General features: G+C 41.5%; 1 protein-coding gene across 1 annotated transcript in view; it reads left to right on the top strand.

The window, feature by feature from the left end:
- Nucleotides 1–15,793, top strand: part of XKR6 (XK related 6) — a 169,411-nt gene extending 153,618 nt beyond the window's left edge. Inside the window, exons 2-3 of the mRNA XM_070947315.1 lie at nt 9,440–9,636; nt 14,829–15,793. Coding sequence (XP_070803416.1) covers nt 9,440–9,636; nt 14,829–15,793 — 1,162 coding nt within the window. The remainder of the gene's footprint in view (nt 1–9,439; nt 9,637–14,828) is intronic.
- Nucleotides 15,794–20,893: the final 5,100 nt, after the last annotated feature.

Raw genomic sequence — 20,893 nt, 5'->3', positions numbered from 1 at the left:
CTTTTTAACTCAGATGCTGCTTGCAGTTTACCATCTCTAGATTTATTCTCCTTGGCTACATATTTTTTTCCACTGCTCCATCCAATTCTGGCCCAGCCTTTTAGCTCATTGTAAACTTTGCATTCTATAGCTGTTATCTTGCAAATATTCTTTAATCAAGTCTCAAGATACATTTATATTTTAGAGATTGTCATCACACTTCCAGATGCTTATTGTTCCCTAACTATATCTTCCTATGGAGAAAGGTTCTCCAGAAGTTGAAGATTGGTCTTGTTCCCTATTTCTGTTCAGGCAACCATGATGCCCCAACACTTGAAGCCATCTAATGTGGTTGACAGCTCTGCAAATATCATTACCTTTATCCAGTTTCATTTATACTTCAGTTGCACCACGAGAGAGTCAAATGAATTTATTCAGAGATGTAAATCTGGCATTCACTGGCATCTATTTACTATAACAGAGACCTGTGACTATGGGGCATTTGCACTTCAAAGAGAAACCCACTGAGAAACCCACCAGCAAATAGTTTTGCTACTTTTTTGGCAATATTTTGCACTCTCCTATAACCATCAACTACAATCTTCCCCGCCCCACCCCCGTCCAAGTAATCAAGGCAATGTTTTGCTTGCTTGCTTGCTTGCTTGTTCAATCTTGTATGCGGCCATATTTTAGGATAACTCCTGGTGTTTAGCAACAGAACAGTACAATAAAACATCCACAATAAATTAATAATTAAGAAATTAAATTAAAACATCTACAATAATAGTAATATTAATTAAAACCATAAATAAAAACTGGAGCATTATAATACAACAGGCAACAACATCTTCTCGGTCCCTGAAACTTCAATGAAAAAGATTTGTCTTTATCAACTTCCAGAATGTGATCAAGAATGGAGCAGGCTGTTCCACAATATCGGGACCGTAATGGAGGAGCCTCCTGGTCTCAGTCCCCCTTTTTTCATGAAAATGAGGAAACATCAAGTTTCTCTTAGGGTAAGAAATTGGATGAGAGTTCATTGGTCTAGTGGCTAAGGCATCAGGTTAAGAAACCACAAGATCATGATGTCAGGTTTCGGTGCTATCTTGAATAAACTTCATTCTCAAGCACAAGCTGTCTAATGAAACATTTTATTTTTAAGCATAGCAGAATCCGACATTTCTGACTCAAATTTGCAGCCAAACTGGCCCCTCCTTCCAACCCCCTCCTCTTCCGCTCTCCAGCCCCAACGTCCCATTGGCCATCATACAAATCCATCTCTACATCCCGGCACGTTCTTTTCACAGGAATGCAGCCCCCCACCCTCGTCTCCCAGGACACCCTATCTGTATATACAAAACTAGGTAAAAGTTCATCTCAGCAATAAATCAAGCTTCCGCTCTTTCTGCTTCAACTTGTTATGTCAGCGCTGGAAGAAAGCCTAATTTGGAACGCTGACATCCGGCCCCTCTCCCTTCACTTCTGCGACATCACCTATCCCATAGGGAAAACACAACAAGATTAGTCTCATCAGCCCCTCCCTGGCTGTGCAACCCCCCCTCCCGGCTTTCCCGGGTGGTCTGCATGGAATTTTGCTATAAGGCGATCAGCTTGGATGTTTGCGCTCTTCACCCAGGAAGCCTCTGACAATGGGTAACCTTTCCATTTAATTAAGTACTGAAGGCGCCCCCTGTGCCATCTTGAATCAAGAATCCGCTGCACTTCGTAGTGCGTTTGGCCCCCAACAACCAGGGGCCCAGGGGGTTCACGTGGCGTTGGCCTTAAAGTAGACCCCACTACAGGTTTTAGAAGGCTACTGTGAAAAACGGGGTGAATTTTCCCCAAAAGCCGTGGCAACTGCAATTGCACTGTAACGGGGTTGATTATTTTTATTATAGGAAATGGTCCTATAAATTTTGGGCCCAATTTCCTGCTCGGGAGTCTAAGTCTCAAGTACTTGGTGGAGAGGTAAACTTTCTCTCCTAGCTGAAATGGTCTTTGGGGAGTTCGGTGCTTGTCTGCTTGTTCCTTATAAGATTGAGCCGCCTTTGCCAGCGCCCTCTTAACATTTTCCCACGTTTGTCTCAACATTGCCATCCAGTCGGTCAAACTGACTGAGGAAGGGGGCTCCCTCGGGTATTCTGGCATGGGAACAAAATCCATGCCACTCACTATTTTGAACGGGGTTAGCCCCGTGCTGCTGTGGACAGCATTATTATATGCAACCTCCGCAAAAGATAGGAGGTCTGCCCAATTGGACTGCTGGTAGTCGACGTAGCATCTTAAATACTGTTCTATCATAGCGTTCAGTCTTTCTGCCCCCCCATTGGTGCTCGGGTGAAATGCTGAGCTGAGCCCTTGGGATGAACCTATGGACCGTAGAAACTCCCTCCAGAACTTTGCTGTGAACTGGACCCCTCTGTCGGAAATGATTCTCCTGGGGACTCCATGTAGGCGGTAAATGTGTTTCAGGAACAGTTTGGATAACTGACGGGCTGAAGGCAGTCCACTACAAGGAATGAAGTGTGCCTGTTTGGAGAATAAGTCTATTACAGTCCAGATCACTGTATTTCCACTGCTCCTCGGTAGGTCTACTATAAAGTCCATTGCAATCTCCTCCCATGGTCTTGTTGGCTCAGCTACTGGTTGCAACAACCCAGGCGGGCACCCTGGCCTTGTCTTCATCGTGGCACAAATGGTGCAGCTTTTTACATAACTGTCTACGTCCTTTCTCATATGTGGCCACCAGAACTGCCTTCGTACTAGGTGCAGAGTCTTTAGGAACCCGAAGTGTCCTGCTGGTTTAACATCGTGGCTCCTCTTGAGAATCAGGATGCGTAAACTCTGTGGGACATAGAGCTTTGTCCCCCTCCATGCTAGTTCATCTCTTTTTGTCAAGAGATGTTGATTGTCCCGATACCAGGGGTCTGTCAGCATTTCATTTTTTAATTTCGCAGTTAAGTCACTTGCAAGTTGGCCTTGCTGGTCACGTCGTTGCCGTCTGGTTACCACTTGGGCCGCAGCTTGGGTGGAGGGGATGATGGCATTCACTACCTGCTCCCGCTCACTGTTGTATTGGGGCATCCGGGAGAGGGCATCAGCCAGGAAATTTCTCCCACCTGGGATGTGCTTAAGCTCGAAATTGAAACGATTGAAGTATTGTGCCCACCGCACTTGCCTGGGCGACAGTTTTCGTGGGGTTTTTAGGGCCTCTAGGTTTTTATGATCAGTCCAGACTTCAAATGGTTTCTGGCCTCCCTCTAGAAGGTGCCGCCAGGTCAACAAGGCCCACCTTACTGCAAACGCTTCCTTCTCCCACGCCGCCCATCGCCTCTCCGTATCGGTGAGTTTGCGGGAGGTGTAGGCGCAGGGTTGTAGATCACCTTGGTTGTTCTTTTGGAGTAACACGGCTCCTACTGCCACATCACTTGCATCTGCTTGGATGACAAAAGGCTGTTCTGGATCCGGGTGTCTTAAGACAGGTTCTTTCGCGAACAGTCCTTTTAGCGTCTCAAATGCCTGTTGGCAGGTCAGGTCCCACTGTAGGGGTTGTCCCGGGCGAGGTTTCATCGCTGGGCTTCCTGTCTTTAGGAGATCTGTCAAAGGTTTGGCAATCTTCGCGAACGAGGGGATGAATTGTCTGTAGAAATTCGCAAAGCCTAGAAAACTTTGCAGTTGTCTGCGGGTGCGAGGGGGCTGCCATTGTAGAACTGATTGGACCTTGGCTGGGTCCATCTCTATCCCCTCATTTGATACTCGGTAGCCCAGGTAGTCTAGCCGTGATTGGTGGAAATCGCATTTTGGCAGTTTGACATATAGGTTTGCCCGTAGCAGTTTTTTCAGCACTTGGCGGACGAGGGGTATATGTTCGTCTATGGTCTCCGTGTAGATAAGAATATCGTCCAGGTAGACGAGGACCCCTTTGTAAAGGTGTTCATGTAAGACTTCGTTTATTAACTGCATGAATACTGCTGGGGCTCCTTGCAATCCAAAAGGCATTACTTTAAACTGGAAACTACCCAGGGGGCAGTTGAATGCTGTTTTCCATTCATCTCCTGCCTTTATGCGTACTCGGTAATAAGCTTCTCGAAGGTCTAGTTTGGTGAAAACCTTCCCTTTAGCTAGGTGGGCTAACATGTCTTTCATGAGGGGGAGGGGGTACAAGTTGTGTACGCAAACAGCATTGATACTTCGAAAGTCGACTACCAGTCTCATGGAGCCGTCCTTTTTCTCTTTAAACATGACCGGCGCCGCTACCCTTGGTTTCACTGGCTCAATAAATCCCCTTTGTAAGTTTTTGTCTATGTAGTCCCGCATTTCCTGCATTTCTCGGGGCGTCATGGCATACATTTTAGGTTTGGGTAGTTTCGCTCCTGGGATAATCTCGATGGCACAATCGGTCTCGCGGTGGGGGGGCAGAATGTCACACTCGGCTTCGCTGAATACCCCCGCAAGGTCTTGGTACTCCCTTGGGATCTGGTTTGCGTTACAAGCGGTGGTGGGTGCGGCTGCCAATTGCTTTGCTGCACCTTCTGGGAGGGACCCTTGTGTTGGTGGTGTTTTATTCTGTAGTGGAGGGCTGCTTTGGGGTCTCAGCGTGGGAGGGAATTCTTCTGGTCGGGGCGGCAGGGGTTGGGGCCCCTTTGCTATTCTCAGCCTGCGGGTTCCCTCTTGCCACCAAATGATTGGGCCCCATTTGTCGAGCCATGAGAGTCCCAATATGACTGGTTCTGTCATCTTGGGGGCTATTATGAAGCGGATCGTCTCCCAGTGATCTGCGAGTTCTAGTCTCACGGGTTCAGTCAAGTGTGTGGCGTACGTTCCTCCCACTAGGGACCCATCAACTTGCTCGAAGCGAATTGGTTGTTTGAGCTGTTTAGCCCGGATTCCCAATTTTAGAACTGTGGGTAGGTTGATTAGGCACCGTGTGCTACCCGAGTCTATTAGGGCTTGGAAAGTCTCTTGGGCCCCTGTTTTGGGGGCTGTTAGGCGTATGGGGAAAAGAAAAGGATGGACGGGTCCACTCACCATCGGGTCATCCTCGCCTTCGTCTTCCGTGTCATAGGGTTCGGGGGACTGATCTCCCTCCACTGGGATTCCTCTGGTTTCGGTCAGATGAGCGAAAAACTCAGGGATTTGGGTAGCTTCCCGTGGTACGTGGATGACGCGCTTGGGCCCTCGTTCCGGTCGTGCTTTGGGCGGTGGAGCCGGTGCCGGTCTAGGCGTTCCACATCTTGCTGCTATGTGGCCGCTTCCTCCACATCTGTAGCATTTCAGTGGGCTCCGTGGGGCAGTTGGTCTGTAGGAGGGCTGTGATGTTGGGGTTTCTCGTCTGTTGAGTGGCCCCTGGTCTGGTCGGCCTTTCTCCTTTTCCTCTGGTGGTTTTGACGTGTCACTCGCCCGCAGCCCTCTGTCGACTTTTATCGCTACCCGGAACCATTCAGCGAGTCGGTTTGGGATGTCACGATAGGCAGTCACTTGGGAAATTCTTTTATCTAGGCTTGTTCTAAAAAAATACACCAGCAATCGCTCTGGTAGGGGAGGCAGTGTCCCAATGACTCTCCTGAATTCACGGATATGCTCTCTGATAGGCTTCCCCCTCTGCATTAGGTTTCTGAGCTCGTCTTCCACATAGGGGTCCTCCTCCTCCTCCTCATAACGGGCTCTCAATAGTTGCAAGAACCCATCCGCATTTTGTAGCTGGGGGGCCCTGTATTTGTAGAGTGATGCTGACCACCTCTTTGCTTCTCCCTCCAGCCCTTCCGAGATAGCATTCACTAGGGCTCTGGGGAAAGGGAAGAGGTGTCCGAACCGCTCTATGTATATCTCAGCTGAATCGAGGAATTGGGCGAGGTTGTCTGGGTCACCATCGAATTTCCCTCTGAACTGGGGTGGTTCCTCCCTCTCTGCCCTCTCCTCTCTGTGCTGAGCTCTGGAGGGCCAGCCTTGGTGTTGGTAGTCCTCTGCCTCGTCTCTCATCCTGGGGTGGGGAGGTGCTGCCTTGTCTGGGCTTCGCTGCCATTCCCATCCCCAGCTCGCCCTTCCCAATTCACTTAGGGGTTTTTCTTTATCTTTTACCTTTGTATTTTCCAAGTTGGCTGGAATCACGGCCGCTTCTGCTCCTCCCGTTTCTTGAAGCAGGCTTTCCTCCGAGAGCTTGGCTTCAGCCATAGTCCGTCCGACCAGATGTCTGGGAGGGAACGGGATGATTTAAACTCAGCCAGCCTGGATTTGGAGGAGAGTTTGGCTGTCTGTCAGGTTTCGGTGCTATCTTGAATAAACTTCATTCTCAAGCACAAGCTGTCTAATGAAACATTTTATTTTTAAGCATAGCAGAATCCGACATTTCTGACTCAAATTTGCAGCCAAACTGGCCCCTCCTTCCAACCCCCTCCTCTTCCGCTCTCCAGCCCCAACGTCCCATTGGCCATCATACAAATCCATCTCTACATCCCGGCACGTTCTTTTCACAGGAATGCAGCCCCCCACCCTCGTCTCCCAGGACACCCTATCTGTATATACAAAACTAGGTAAAAGTTCATCTCAGCAATAAATCAAGCTTCCGCTCTTTCTGCTTCAACTTGTTATGTCAGCGCTGGAAGAAAGCCTAATTTGGAACGCTGACACATGAATTCTAGTCCTGTCTTAGGCACAAGGCCAGTTGGATGATCTTGGACCAGTCACTTTCTCTCAGTCCTAGGAAAGCAGCAATGGCAAACCATTTCTGAAAAACCTTGCCAAGAAAACTGCAGGGTTATATCCAGTCTCCAAGAATCAGACACAATTGAACAGAAGAAGAAGAAGAAAATATATTGGACAGATGGATGCCAGTAGATGAATACTTTAAAGTGAAAACCAGTACTTTGAAGTGTATTAAAAACCTATTAGCAATCAATTTTTTTTTTTAATTTGATTTATATGCCGCCCTTCTCCGGAGACTCAGGGCGGCTTACAATGTGCTAAGCAATTCAGGTGTAGTATCTTGTTGGTGTCTAATGCAAGCTAGGCTGGTTTTTAGTTTTCTCCTGTGGCACACAGTTAACTAGTAGGGATGCTTTTATGAATATACAGATTTGCAAAGACCGACACAACAGAGGAATGCATCTAGGTACATTTTCTTAGCCATCTATCTATATCCTACAAACTAAATTTGGGCAAAGTGGCTTAATTACCGTATGTAACTAAAATGATAAAATTGCATTAAAAAATACCAGTATTATACTGTAAAAACATTGATGTTACCTAAACTATCTGGGCAATGGGGGTCTATACTTTCTTCTTACTCAGAATAAATAATAATGATTTATTATTGATATATTGATATTGATTATTGATAATATTGATTTATTAAACTTGTGTGCTGCCTAACTCGGGCAGCTCACAACAATAAAACAAAAGAAATGACAAAAAAACATAAAAAATAAGGGGGGGGGAACCCTAAAGTCATAGCCTTTCTTTGCCTTCAGTGATGTCACTGAGGTTAATGAGATACCGTAATATGCACTGTAATGACATTATGATCACAATGTCAACTCTGATTCACAAAGATCATAAGGTGAAAAGAAGATTTCAAGTTTTTTTTTAAACAAAGTTTTTTTTTCTGTTCAGTCTAGTAGCAATTGCTTTTTACACAAAAGGTAAAAAGAAGTGGGAATTGTAGCTCAGGGTTGAAATAAGGGGTCTTTGGTGCTCTCTGAGCTTGGTTGTTTTCTTGCAAACGTTTCATTACCCAAACTAGGTAATATCATCAGAGCTAGCACAGACTAGCACTGATGATGTAACCTACTTTGGATAATGAAACGTCTGCAAGAAAACAACCAAGCTCAGAGAGCATCATGGACCTCTCAGAAGTAGAAATTCTTTTGATATTTCCTCCTGCTCCCACTGCTATGTGTACAGTGAAATCATTTTTTAAATCTTTTTTTTTATGTAACTTGAAAGTGGAATGGAAAGTAGAATCCTATTTTTGTCCAAGGCATGACTTTACACCTTAAATATCAAATTTTGTATAATTAGAGCATATTGCCATCTAGTGTCAAACCTAAGTCACTTCTTGCTCATTCTTTTAGAAAAAAAAAAAACAGGTTTTCCAGGCCATCCTGCTTCATTCAGAGTTGACCTTGTTTTGCTGCTATTACTACAGCTAGTTTACAAATCAGGATGAAATTTTTAAGCTTCACCAAAACCATCTTACCATACATGAAGAACATTCTCCATCCTTTTCACAGTTGAAAATAAGAACATAATAATTTGCCTTTAACCGGATCTCTGTCCATTTATGTCACTGTTGTTCACTCTGGTTGATGGTGGTTTCTCTGGGAGAGATTGATTGATCAATAACCCTTCCTGAAGTTTTGGTAGTGGGACACAGTTGCTCTAACCCAGTTCTCTAATCAAGTTATCTGCTTTTTAATTTTTATTTAAATTTATTAAGGCCACAGAATCCAAAAGATTCTGAGTGGCTGGACGGGTATCAATCCTCACATTGCACATTGAAGAAAGCTTTTAAGTATTACTTTCATTCATTCTGCAATCATTTATTTTCTGAAGTAAGAGGCATTGGTCAACTAATCAGAATTGTCCTTTTATTCATGTATGCACAGCACATTTTTAACTTATGCATGATTTATGGAGTTAACACCATCTCCTAAGAAAATGAAGACATGCGAACCTTGAACTAATTAAATAAACTACTTGTTTAGGCCAATACACTGGGCTAAAGTACACATTATCAGTGTGTTTGAACTTTGGTGTTAGAGATTTTTTTTTAAGAATATGGCTTTGTATGCTGACCTCAGGGTTACAAGCTGTAAGTACTTGAAATACATCAAGTTTGTAAGAAAGAAATGAAGATGATGATGTTGAGGTGTACAGTATGTAATCGCTATTTGTATTAAATAGGTGAAAATGCTATGGTGCTATAAGTCAGCCAACAATATTCATAGTACAGCCTTATATACTGTATGTATACCTAAAAATGCTCCACTTAAAATAGATGACTTATTTCAAGTAAGACTATGTAGATTTGCCATCATTGTTTCTATGACAGTCAGTTTGAAAGGTTTTGATAAAATAAGCAACTGCTCCTCTTTAATTGACCTACAAGAATTATTCCTCATATTAAAAAAGTACTTGTATTTTTTTTTTCTATTTTAGAGAAGGAACTCCATTCTGATCATTGGAGAACAAGATACTTTAACTTGATTCTTTGTTGCAATACATAACCTGCATCCTCCCCAAACAAGGAACAATGCTAAATGTTTTCATTTAAGAAAACGTAAGAAAATGTATTACATTGAGAAAAGAAGTAATATCTCTGACTGGACAGTTTAGAAGAATGATAAATGGAAAACACTGGGGTTAGGAGGAGAGACAATGAACTAACACGGATGAAGGAATTATCTTTCACCTGATTCTCTCATCATTTCATATTTTGTCCATACTTTCTTCCTGTCTCCAGGTATATCCGAACCATGTATCTGGGGATCCAAAGCCAGAGGCAAAAGGAACACCAGCGGCGCTTTTACTGGGCTATGATGTACGAGTATGCAGATGTCAACATGCTGCGCCTCTTAGAGACCTTTCTCGAGAGCGCCCCACAATTGGTGCTACAACTCTGCATAATGATCCAGAAGAACCGTGCAGAAGCTTTACCGTGTAAGTGATCTGACTGGTGCTCCTCGTTTTGAAAGAGTGTGGGACATGTTTGGATTTCTCACCCAGGTGGAAGGTTCAGTGGTTGATGTGGTCCTTCACATTAGTCAAGGGTAATTCCCCCAATTGAAGAGAATACTTTACTGCACTTTAGGGTAGAACTGTGGGATCCTTGGTGCTCTCTGAGATTGCTTGCAGACATCTCATTTCTAACTAGGAAACATCACCAGTGCATGGCCCTGACAGTTGGGTAATGAAATGTCTGCAAACAAACAAGCAAACTCGGAAAGCGCCAAGAACTCCACAATTCCCCCAACCCTGTACTTCCTTAAGATTAAAGAAGGTGTAGTGCAGAATTTCTGAAAGCTAAAAGGCATTTCCTCTAAGAAGGTCTGTGAGAAGGCTTCCATTCCTGCTTTTGCAGAATCTCAGTCTACTTTCCCCTGCCTGTCTTGCAGTGAACATTCTTGTGGAACATTAGAGAAGAAGGCAGGTGTCTAGCATTTGCTTTTTCATTATTACATATTGATTTTCCAAGAAGGAAACCATGGAGTGATTTAACAATAATAGTGCCATTTCAACAATGGAATTTTTTTTTTGCACGAAACTTATTGTGTATAAATTTGGAGGAAGGTAATAGTATAAAGTAAATAGAATCTGAAGGATTGTAACTGGATACAGTGCAGTGAGAACGAAAAATTTGCAGTGAATGTTGGCCATTAAAAATGGCTGGTAAAACACTATCTCTCTTGCCCATAGTTTGCCTGATGATCAGTTCAGTCCCCTGGCAAAAGCAGTCCAGTACTTGCTGGATAAAGAGATGAGGGAAAAGGAGAGAGGGAGGACAGGAGGCAGAAGAGAAAAAGAAAGAGAAGAAAGGTATTAAAAAGAGAATATAAAGTATTCTAAAACCCTGTCCTTAGCTTCAGCCTCTGACTGATTAACTCTGAAGGAATATGAACTCAGCAATTCACTGCTTCTAGCATAACACATCCCATTCCCATGATTTTGTTTATGAAATAAGTCTTGGCAGAGAACAGGATTTAACCCCATTCCGTTAATCCTGGACTTCCTTTTACAAACTCATGGGAAATTCTGATTCCGAAATAACTGCTGATATGGCACAACTATTTTTCCCCCTATGTTTTAAAAGGACTTGGAGAATTCACAAACTCCAAAGTACTGTGAGCTAAGCTAGCTTCTAGCTACAGACCCCGAGGCCTTTGATTTAGGCAGAAAAGAAATTTCTGACAAGTTCTTAATTTTTTCATTTTTTTGCAATGGATATCAAATTAAATGTTTTTAGGTTTTCTGAGTTTAGATCACTATTTCTCAAAATTCGCAAGTTTAAGATGTATGGACCTCAACTCCAGAATTCCCGAAGCAGCGCTGGCTATTCTGGGAGCTGAAGTTGACACATCTTAAAGCTGCCAAGTCTGAGAAGCAACTGGTCTAGATAGTGCCAGCAAGCATAGAATGAAATTATGTTTGTTTTCTTTCTCTCCTTACCTCTCTTCTCTCTCTTTCTCAGACACACATACACATGCATATAATAGGAGAACATGTTTATCTGCTATTTCAATTTCTTGTTATTGTTCTAAACTGGAGAAACAACACTATTAACTCATACAGGACCATCTCACATAAGTTTTAAAGCATTCTAGTGTCCTTAGCCCTAAGACATCTTAAGAGCCCCCAGGGTCTTTATTTCTGCTTTATCCACCCTTTGAAGAGAATTAACTCAGCAGCAATTTAATCTTCCCTAATAACTCCTACAATACCCAGAAGCACTCAGTAGATCAGGGCATTTGCAGAAAGGAGATGAAAGTGTTAAGGTGGCACCTAAAAAGAGAGTGGGGCTTCACTCACATCATCACAATTACCATTTTGATTTTTTTGGACCCCCATCCACCATAAAAGATGCCCCTCCAATGAACGATAGGAAGGCAAGATATTGTTGTTATTCGTATATGATAACAGATTGTGGGTCGTCTGACAAATAAGAAGTTCTGCGCTGGAGGTTGAAATGTGTCACCTATTCAAGATAGACTAAACTAGGATGCCAGAGTCACACTACACTGAATGCTAATGCTATTTTATTATAGGGTTACAGCAGGGGTGAAATGCTACCGGTTCGCTCCAGTTCGGGAGAACCAGTAGTGATAAAAACTACCAGTTCAGGCGAACTGGTAGTAAAAAAATGCTTTAAAAAGGTAAAAAAAGGTTCCAAGGATCTCGCGGCACAGCTAATTGTCGCACACGCTCCCGTTGCGAACCGGTAGTAAAGGTAAGTAGAACCCGCCCCTGGAGGGGGGGGTCAAGGTTTTAAGGAACTTTGCAGGTATTTAAGGTTAACGGATTATCTTCAAAATTCCTGAAACCCCTTTCAAAATCAGTGGATCATTAATTCCATTCCCTTTTGGAGTGCAGCACTCAACTTGTCATCTACAGTTTGGTGTGGCTTTTAAACTGTTTTACATGACAAGAGAGTGAAAACCCTGCCTTTTCTTTTATTTGTTCAATTTATAAGCCATCCATCTCATGTGACTCAACTGTTTTACATTTACCAAGGTAGTAAATCTAAGCATAAAGTATATTAATTCAGATGCAGAGTAGCAAAGCAGAAAAGAGCCTCCATTCATGACAAGTGTTTTCACATGGAAAACTACATGTTAAAATATGGCTGCCCTATCTGGGCTGCAAGCATCTGAACAATTATTAGATGGAAGCACAAAACTGGTGTCCCAAAGGTGCTTTTTCATGAGGCAACTGGACTTTCTTGTTTTTTCTTTGAAGATGTTTTGCTTCTCATCTAAGAAGCTTCTTCAGTTCTGACAGGATAGTGGGGAATGGAAGGATTTATATTCCTTGCAGAGAGCTAGTCATTTTCATCCTTTCAGAGGGGGGGGCGCATCAGGGTTGTGTTTGATCTTGGGGGACTGGGTAGTGTGGCTGGAGTGCGTGGCCAGTTCAACGTCATTCATTGACGCTCCATTTTCGACTGCGACAGCCTCCTGCAGCCCTCTGCCAGAGAAAACGGAGTGTGCAGCCTCCCTGGGCCTCCATTTTCATTGGCAGATGGCTGTAGGAGGCCGTCACGGCCAAAAATGGAGCCTGGGCGGACCTTGCACAGCCTCCCTGAGCTTGGTTTTCACTGGCAGAGGCACCACGGGCTGGTCCTTCACTGTTTCCAGGGCGGCCCCATGGGCCAGATCTAAGCACCCTGTGGGCTGAATCCAACCCCTGGGCCTTGAGTTTGACACCCTTGTTTTAGAGGGTCGTTGAAGTACCCTTTTTTTGAAGTTTTGCCACCCCGATATAGTAGTCCTAGTTAGGGAAAAATTTAGTTAGTGATGGGCTTTAGGATTTAGTGTCCATGGTCTAAACCACAGATTACTTGGTGTTTGGCCAGCAACTTTGGCTGGCATCTTCAGGAGCAAAGTCGTCTGCTATACAGATCACAGGCAGCTGAGTAGGGATTGACTCCTGTCTTTATAGCCAGATATCCTGTATTCCCAATCAAGTGTTATAGTCCATATGCAGGATGATATCTGTAAAAGGCAGACTAGACTGTCAAAATAGAGAAGAGAAGTGGAGAGGTCAGGGTCAGTTCTCTTTCAGAGACCAACTACAAGCTTGTTGTGAAAAGGCCACAACTCAGCAGCAGAGCACAAAAACTGGATAGATTAATGACCTAAACTCTGATATTTACCCACTTTGTTGTGGAGATATCTCAATAGAATAGCACTTTGTATATGTTCATGATTCTCTAATTCCCTTTTAAAATACACTGTTGTAACCTGTGGCTGTTGGACAAAACTACACTAGTGCCACTTTCAAAGATTTCTTATCATGCATGAATCAGAATATAAACTAAGATGAGACACATATCTAAGAGCACGTGTAATGGCAAAATAGACAGACGATTCTGAGCCTATTTTGTACAGAGCTGAATTCAACGAATGTCCCTCAATGGCAGGATTTCAAATAAGAGTGGAAAAAAGTTCACAATTCACTTTTTTTTCCTGGACAATTTTAATTCAGGAAGTTAGAAATCATAATCACTTAGGCCATTATCTAACAAAATGAAATTCAATGTAGAGAAAACCAAGGTTTTACATTTAGGCAAGAAAAATCAAATGTACAGGTATAGATTAGATGAAATCTGGCTCAAAAGCAGTAACTGTGATAGGGATCTTGGAGTCCTAGTGGACAATCACTGAAATATGAGCCAGCAGTGTGCAGCAGCTGCCAAAAAAGCCAACGTAATTCTGGATGTATTAATAGAGGGACAGAATGAAAATTATGTGAAGTATTAGTACTGCACACTTAGAATATTGCATCCAATTTTGGTCACTATATTATAAAAAAGAAGTAGCAATTCTGGAAAGAGTGCAGAAAAGAGCAACAAAGGTGATTAGGGAGTGGAGGCTAAAACATATGAAGAACAGTTGCAGGAATTGGGTTTGACTGGTCTAGTGAAAAGAAGGATTGGGGTAACATGATATTTGAGGGGCTGCCACAAAGAAGAGGGGATCAACCTATTTTCCAAAGCACCAGATGGCAAGAGAAGAAACAATGGATGGAAACTAATCAAGGAAAGAAGCAACCTACAATTAAGGGGAAATTTCCTAACAGTGAGATCAATTAACCAATGGAATGGCTTGTCTTCAGAAGTTGTGGGTGCTCCATCACAGGCTTTTAAGAAGAGACTGGACAGCTACTTTTCTGGAATGGTATAGGGTCTGCTGCTTGAGCAAGGGGCTGGACTACAAGACCTCCATCCAACTCTGTTATTCTTTGATTCATTACTTGCTTACTTGTGATGTCACAGAGGATATTAGCAATTTAAGAATCACAGCCTTTTATTGATAAGCAATGACAGCCATCATCATAAACCATAATTGCATATAAATTACAGTTGCTGCTTCTGTAGGTGATAAAATTTTGCAAATGGTAGTCAGCATTTATTACAGGTGGGATCATGTTTATGCTTATTTCTCTCTCTCTCTCTCTCTCTCTCTCTCTTTCTCTCTCTCTTTCTCTCTCTTCCTCCTCTAGATCTTTTTCGCTAACCTGACTCGCATTATAATCATGTTTCACACCTGCCCCTCAAGAGGATGATGTAAGCAACTGCGTCCTTTCTCCTGTGTCTCCAGTTTAACTCTGTGGATTTGTGTGTGTTCTCCCGGCAGGTGTATCCTCTGTGGCCTCCCTGATGTCCCTGGCTTGGGTGCTAGCCTCCTATCACAAGCTTCTCCGGGACTCTAGGGATGATAAGAAGAGCATGAGTTATAGAGGAGCCCTTATCCATCTCTTCTGGCGTCTCTTCACCATCTCATCCAGAGTTATCTCTTTTGCCCTCTTTGCTTCCATCTTCCAGCTCTATTTTGGGATCTTTGTCGTGGTCCACTGGTGCGCCATGGCCTTCTGGATCATCCATGGTGGGACAGATTTCTGCATGTCTAAATGGGAAGAGATTCTCTTCAACATGGTGGTAGGGATTGTGTACATTTTTTGCTGGTTTAATGTCAAGGAAGGGCGGACCCGATACCGAATGTTTGCCTATTACACCATAGTCTTGACAGAGAATGCTGCCTTGACGCTCCTTTGGTATTGTTACCGAGATCCCGACACTACTGACTCATATGCTGTGCCAGCGCTTTGTTGTGTCTTTCTTAGCTTTGCTGCTGGGATAGCGCTGATGCTCTTATATTACGGCGTCCTGCATCCCATGGGGCCGAGAGCTAAGATTTTTGCCAGCTCCTGTTGCGCCGAGCTGCTCTGGGGCATTCCTTTGCCCCCTGACATTGAACCCATGGCTCCTCAAACCCCTGGGTATAGGGTGGCCCAGGCTACGCCACCCAGAGCGGCCACGGAGCAACAGGAGGAACTCACAGCTGACACATGCTTACCAGTTTTCCAAGTGAGAGCTATGGTGCCATCAACTCCGTCTGGGAGACCATTCCACCCAGAAGGCCCTCTCATTAAGATAGACATCCCAAGAAAGAGATACCCAGCTTGGGATGCTCATTTTGTAGACCGAAGGTTGAGAAGGACTATAAACATTCTCCAGTACGTCACCCCCACCGCTGTAGGCATTAGGTATAGAGATGGACCTCTCTTGTATGAATTGCTACAGTATGAATCTTCACTTTAAAAGCTCCTTTAAATGCAAATGCCCCTACACACACAAACACACACACACACATACACACACAGACATGCACACTATTGCAAATAAACACCCACCTATTAAAAGAGGGATTTCATGGGGGGGGGAGGGAGAGAGAGGTGGGTTAACTGTTTATGGTCAAGACAGTTCTGAAATAACCTTCCAATAAGTTTTCTTTCTGGTTGCTGTATGTATTTAAAGGGAAGAGAGATCCTCTATGTTTTATAAGTAAAAATGAAATGAAAGGTTTTCTTTTGTTTTTTACACACAGGAGAAAGCAAGAACAACAACACAAACCAACCAGTATTGCAAACTTCCACGATTCAGAGGTTGGAGAAAAATTAATTACTTCACCTCTGAGTTTTATATCTTACACCAAGTGTAGGACATTATTATAGGGATTGGTGCTGATTGAAAATAATAATACTAATAATAAAAAAATAAAACAAACAAACAAAAAACCTACAACTGCCTTATGCCCTTAGGTGCTGAGTTTCATTACGTACTGTCACCTTCCTCATGCAAAATGTTTTGATTATTTTAATGACATATAAATAGATAGATAGATAGATAAATAGATATAGTGACACACGCACACATAGGTGTGTGTATGTGTTTATACATAATATGAAATTGTACAAAAGAATCAGGTAAAAAGGAAATGCCATTGGTTTTGTTAGATTGGCACAAGACAGGTGAAAATGATTACCCTCCCACCACCCCCCAGTGAAGGAAATGCCAGGCTAAGTTTAAAGAGGGATCATGGCTATGTTTTGATTGGCATAAAAGTCACTTTAATTTGATATATTTAAGTTCCACTTTCTCATGTCATTTTGAATGGGACTGTACATTAACTGCATCCCTGCTGTAGAAAAAAGGGGGTAATTCTTTATGATTCACTGTATTAAGCTTGAATCTCAGGGTATAATCCTCTTTTTTCCCCAAAAAAGAAATGAAACCCCAGATTTTGATTTGCATCTATTGTACAATGACTCAACAATTAGCATGGCTCAGAAGCACAAAAATGTCCCTTCTGGCACAGAGTCTGCCCAGTTCATTGAAACTGGAAATGTTTAAAAAAGTTCATGTGCAAAACTGTTTATTTCCTTGAATTGAATAGGGAAAGCATTGCATCCATTTACATCTCTCCTTGTCTGAAAAAGTTGAACCAAGGTGCAAGTCTCCAAAAGCAAGTGATTTCATTGGCTTTTCAATGCAATTGTCATTGGTATCTTTAAACTTCAAAGCATAACTGGTCTATTTGATTTCTGAGAACGCCTTTTAGATAACCTTTAATTTTAAATTAAGTACCAAAAAACAAGCATGAGAGAAAAGAAGTTCTATTTGAAGGAGTTGATAAAGTATTTTAAAATTCCATAACAATTTCTCTCCTCCCCTCTCCCAATCATTTTCAGTCTTAATAAAACTCAGCATAGTAGCAAAAAGAAAGTCCATTTAAAGGAACATGCTTTGATTGGAAATTGGGCTTCTGACTACAGGCATCATTTTAAGGCTACGAAGAGGGATATATGAATTGAATTTGCAATGATGCAGCTTGTTTTTTGTGTGAGCCTTAAAGTGATCTTATGGCATTCTCTGGTTTGTTTATGTTTTTCTATTTTCTAAGGAAAAAAGGAAAACAAAAAAAATGAAAATGGAGGATTGAATCTCTGTATGGAAATAACTCATTACTGATGTGTTTCTGGTGAAAATTTGGTGCTTAATATTTCTATTGTTTCTATAGTTGTCATGATTTAGCCAAGAATCATTTGACTCTAATAGCATTTCTGGGGAACTACAAACACAGACTTGTTCTGATGGTGTCCTCTGCTGAATGTATGTAGAAAAGAAACCACCATCCAAACAACAACAGGACAGATTAGTATAGAATTTCAACCTCAACGTTTCAGATACCTGCTCACAGGAAAACTCTACAGCTAGACTCTGCAGGTCTGCATAAACCATATTTGATGTCTGAAGGTTAACATTTTGCTTATTTCCTTCTTTGGCTCTCAGCTGGAATACAGACTGTGTACAATATTTCCATTCACGAATCGCTTTGTTAAAATTATTTTTCTCTTGTCTAGGGCATCTAAGGTTTCAATCTCTTGTCATCAAAATCGAGGGACAAAAGGGGAACAAGTGAACCATCCGAAACCAATGCCAGTTTTGGGGTATGGGTGAAATTTTTAAAAACATGCATAGAGTTCTAAGCCAAATAGATATATTCAGAACAGAAATCCAACAAGAGAGAATGGGTGTAATGATGGAGATTTTATAAACTAAATTGGTGCAAGCATTTGAAAAAAAAGTCATACGAATTGTATATTGTTAAGCTGAAAGTTCTTTTCACCTGAATATACCTGACAGTAACAGATTTTGCAGTGATGCAGGCATTATTATCATTATTATTACAAATATGCTTCAGAAAAGGGTTGAGGATTTATTAGGGTAAACTCCAAATGCACAAAAGTCTTATTATTTTAAAAAAAAGCCAAATGTTTACTAGTCTCAGGGCAATTAATAATTCTTTTAGACTTAGCAACTCTGGGTTTCTTATTGAAATTTGTCATCTGGCCATCCTTTTATCCACTGTCATTATTTTTTTCCCCTATTTACTGAGGATTTCAAACCTACTTTTAATAAAACACTGTATTCATTTTTTTTTATTGGAGGGCAGGCACATATTAAAATTGAAATTTCATGCCCCTACCCAGAACCCTGGATATTTAAATATATGTAACAGATACCCGCTTGTATTTATTTGTTTAAGAAAAGTTGTATGGCTGCCTGCTCACTCACTCTCACTGACAGAAAAATTAGAGAAAATATTTTCACACAAAGGCAAAAAATGCAAAGAATTACAAAATGTTTGGGTCAACATAATAACTCTATCCTTATTAGCAATCCTAATTTAATAGTGAACATGGTCTCCTTTTCTGACTTTTTCCCCATAAAAATGAACAATGGTAGACTGACAATATTTTACCTAAAAATGAAGGCTTTTGGTAGAAGTACTCATTATGTGTAAAGAATTCTACAAATGGTTAGTCTCTGACAAAATTCTGCCACTGTTCTATTTTTAAATTTCCCCTCCATTACCTCTACATCCAAATAATAAATAGCAAATAAGACAAATAATAAGCAAATAATAATAAATAGCAAATTTGCCATGCAGCAAGTTTGATTTGCAATTGTGAGCAGTTCTGAGCTAAAGTGGCTATTCCTTTTTTTTTTTTTTTTTTTTTTTTTACTTGCGAGTAACATCCCCTGTATGTATTGGGATTCTTAATTTTTTTTTATTTTAATAAATCTGTTGATTAAGGCAGTTTTTAGGATATAGTATTGAAGAGAAAATAAAGGAACAGAGAAGGAAGTGCAAATATGTCTTAAATATGCAGCAGTGCTTCAATTTTCAAATACAGTAGCATAGAATATATGTTTGTATCAAACAGTTATAATGTAGTACACTTTAGTTCTTGCCATCAACCATAATAGTACATTCTTCTATATAAAGATGAATCACTCTATTGATTAACTAATTTATCGTAATAAAAGTTATTCAGCCTTTTCATAGTCATTATGGGGCTGTGTTTTGTTAGACTTCGAGTTCGATAACAGCTCCTATCTGAAAACAGCTAAACATTAAAAAAATGAAAAGAAGTTCCATGAATAGAAAAATCTTCATATCATGGACTTCAGCCATCTACTACTACAGGTAATGCATCATATTAACAAAGGTCTGCCTGTCATGACAATTATTGATCTAGAAGGCTTCAGGTAATTTTCTCTCCGTACTTTTCTCCTTTTTGCCCAGCCTTTAATTATCTCCCCCCATCCCAAGACAAATGCTTCTAAACTGAAAATAGTATAGGAGAGTAAGTTACTTATGTGGTTATTTTCTGGCTGCAGGGAGGTAGTTAAAACTCCTTATTAATTGTAGTTTAGGGCCTTTCACTACTGCTCACTTAAAGTACACAGAGAGAAAAATGTTGCCCATCCTTTTGCTGGCAGAAAACTATCAGCATAACATGTGCTGTCCCTATTACAGATCTCTATCCTGTCTGTTTTATGCCACTGCAGTCACTTGATGTTCATTAAATATTGATGGCTTTTCCTCCCTCACGAAACCAGGGTAGCTTTCCAAATATTAGTCAGTGTAATGAAGAAGAAACATTTGATGCCTAATAAAAAATAAAGTAACACATACCCTTCTAAAGTTATTTTTATGAAAGATGAAAAGTTTGCTAAAAGTACAAACCTATGCTGTTCAAATCTAAGTAACCCTTACTTATTCTCAAGTAATGCTATAGGATTTCAGCCTTAAAGGAAAAATGTTTACAACAACCAAAGTGGAAGAGAAGCTTCTAATTTTTATTATTATTGATGCCATTCTATAAAATTGTTAGCACTATATCAAACTTTATGTGTCATCCAGTATGCAAGAGCTCCCAAGCTACCTTTAAGCGATGACAACTATGCACCCAGTAAGTCATTCAAATGGAGGGGTCTCGTATCTACTGGCACCAGTTTGCTGCTACAGACATTTTCCTCAGTGCCCAATGCTCTCTGGCCAACTGTCTCATTTGTTTTCCATTAGGATTATCATGAAAAGGGAAGCTAGCATGCTACAAAGCAAAGCATTCAGACTGGGATATCATCTTTATTTGGCGCTTCAGACCCTCCAAGACTTTCTTGCCAAAATACAAGGGACAGAGGGGTTTCTTCAGTATTCAGTTTCAAAATGAGCCTTTGATCCAAAGAAAAAGTAATATAACATTACCTTCCAATAAATGGCTGTTTTGTGACTAGCTAGGCCCACCTTGGCAGCCATTTTAAGATTATGTATGATAGTCCTTGTGGCTGCTTGTTAGAATATCCACAATTTTTCACAATGGGCCAGCTTATTTCAAGGAATTCTTCCCTTGGGAAAGCAATTCCTTTCGCTTCTCAGCAATAAATATAATCCTCACTCTCCTTGTAGTTTTGTTTGAGTTGGATGTAATAGTTAGTGTCAGATTAAGACTGAGAAAACTCAGGATCAAATGCTTATATTCTTATGAAACTGACTGAATGACATTGTAA

The sequence above is a fragment of the Pituophis catenifer genome, unplaced genomic scaffold (genome assembly GCF_029215685.1).
Source record: "Pituophis catenifer annectens isolate HBS135680 unplaced genomic scaffold, rPitCat1.0.hap2 SCAF_1, whole genome shotgun sequence".
Taxonomy (NCBI): Eukaryota; Metazoa; Chordata; class Lepidosauria; order Squamata; family Colubridae; genus Pituophis; species Pituophis catenifer.
Note: the sequence above shows the minus strand (reverse complement) of the source record. Positions and strands in the feature narration are given on the sequence as shown.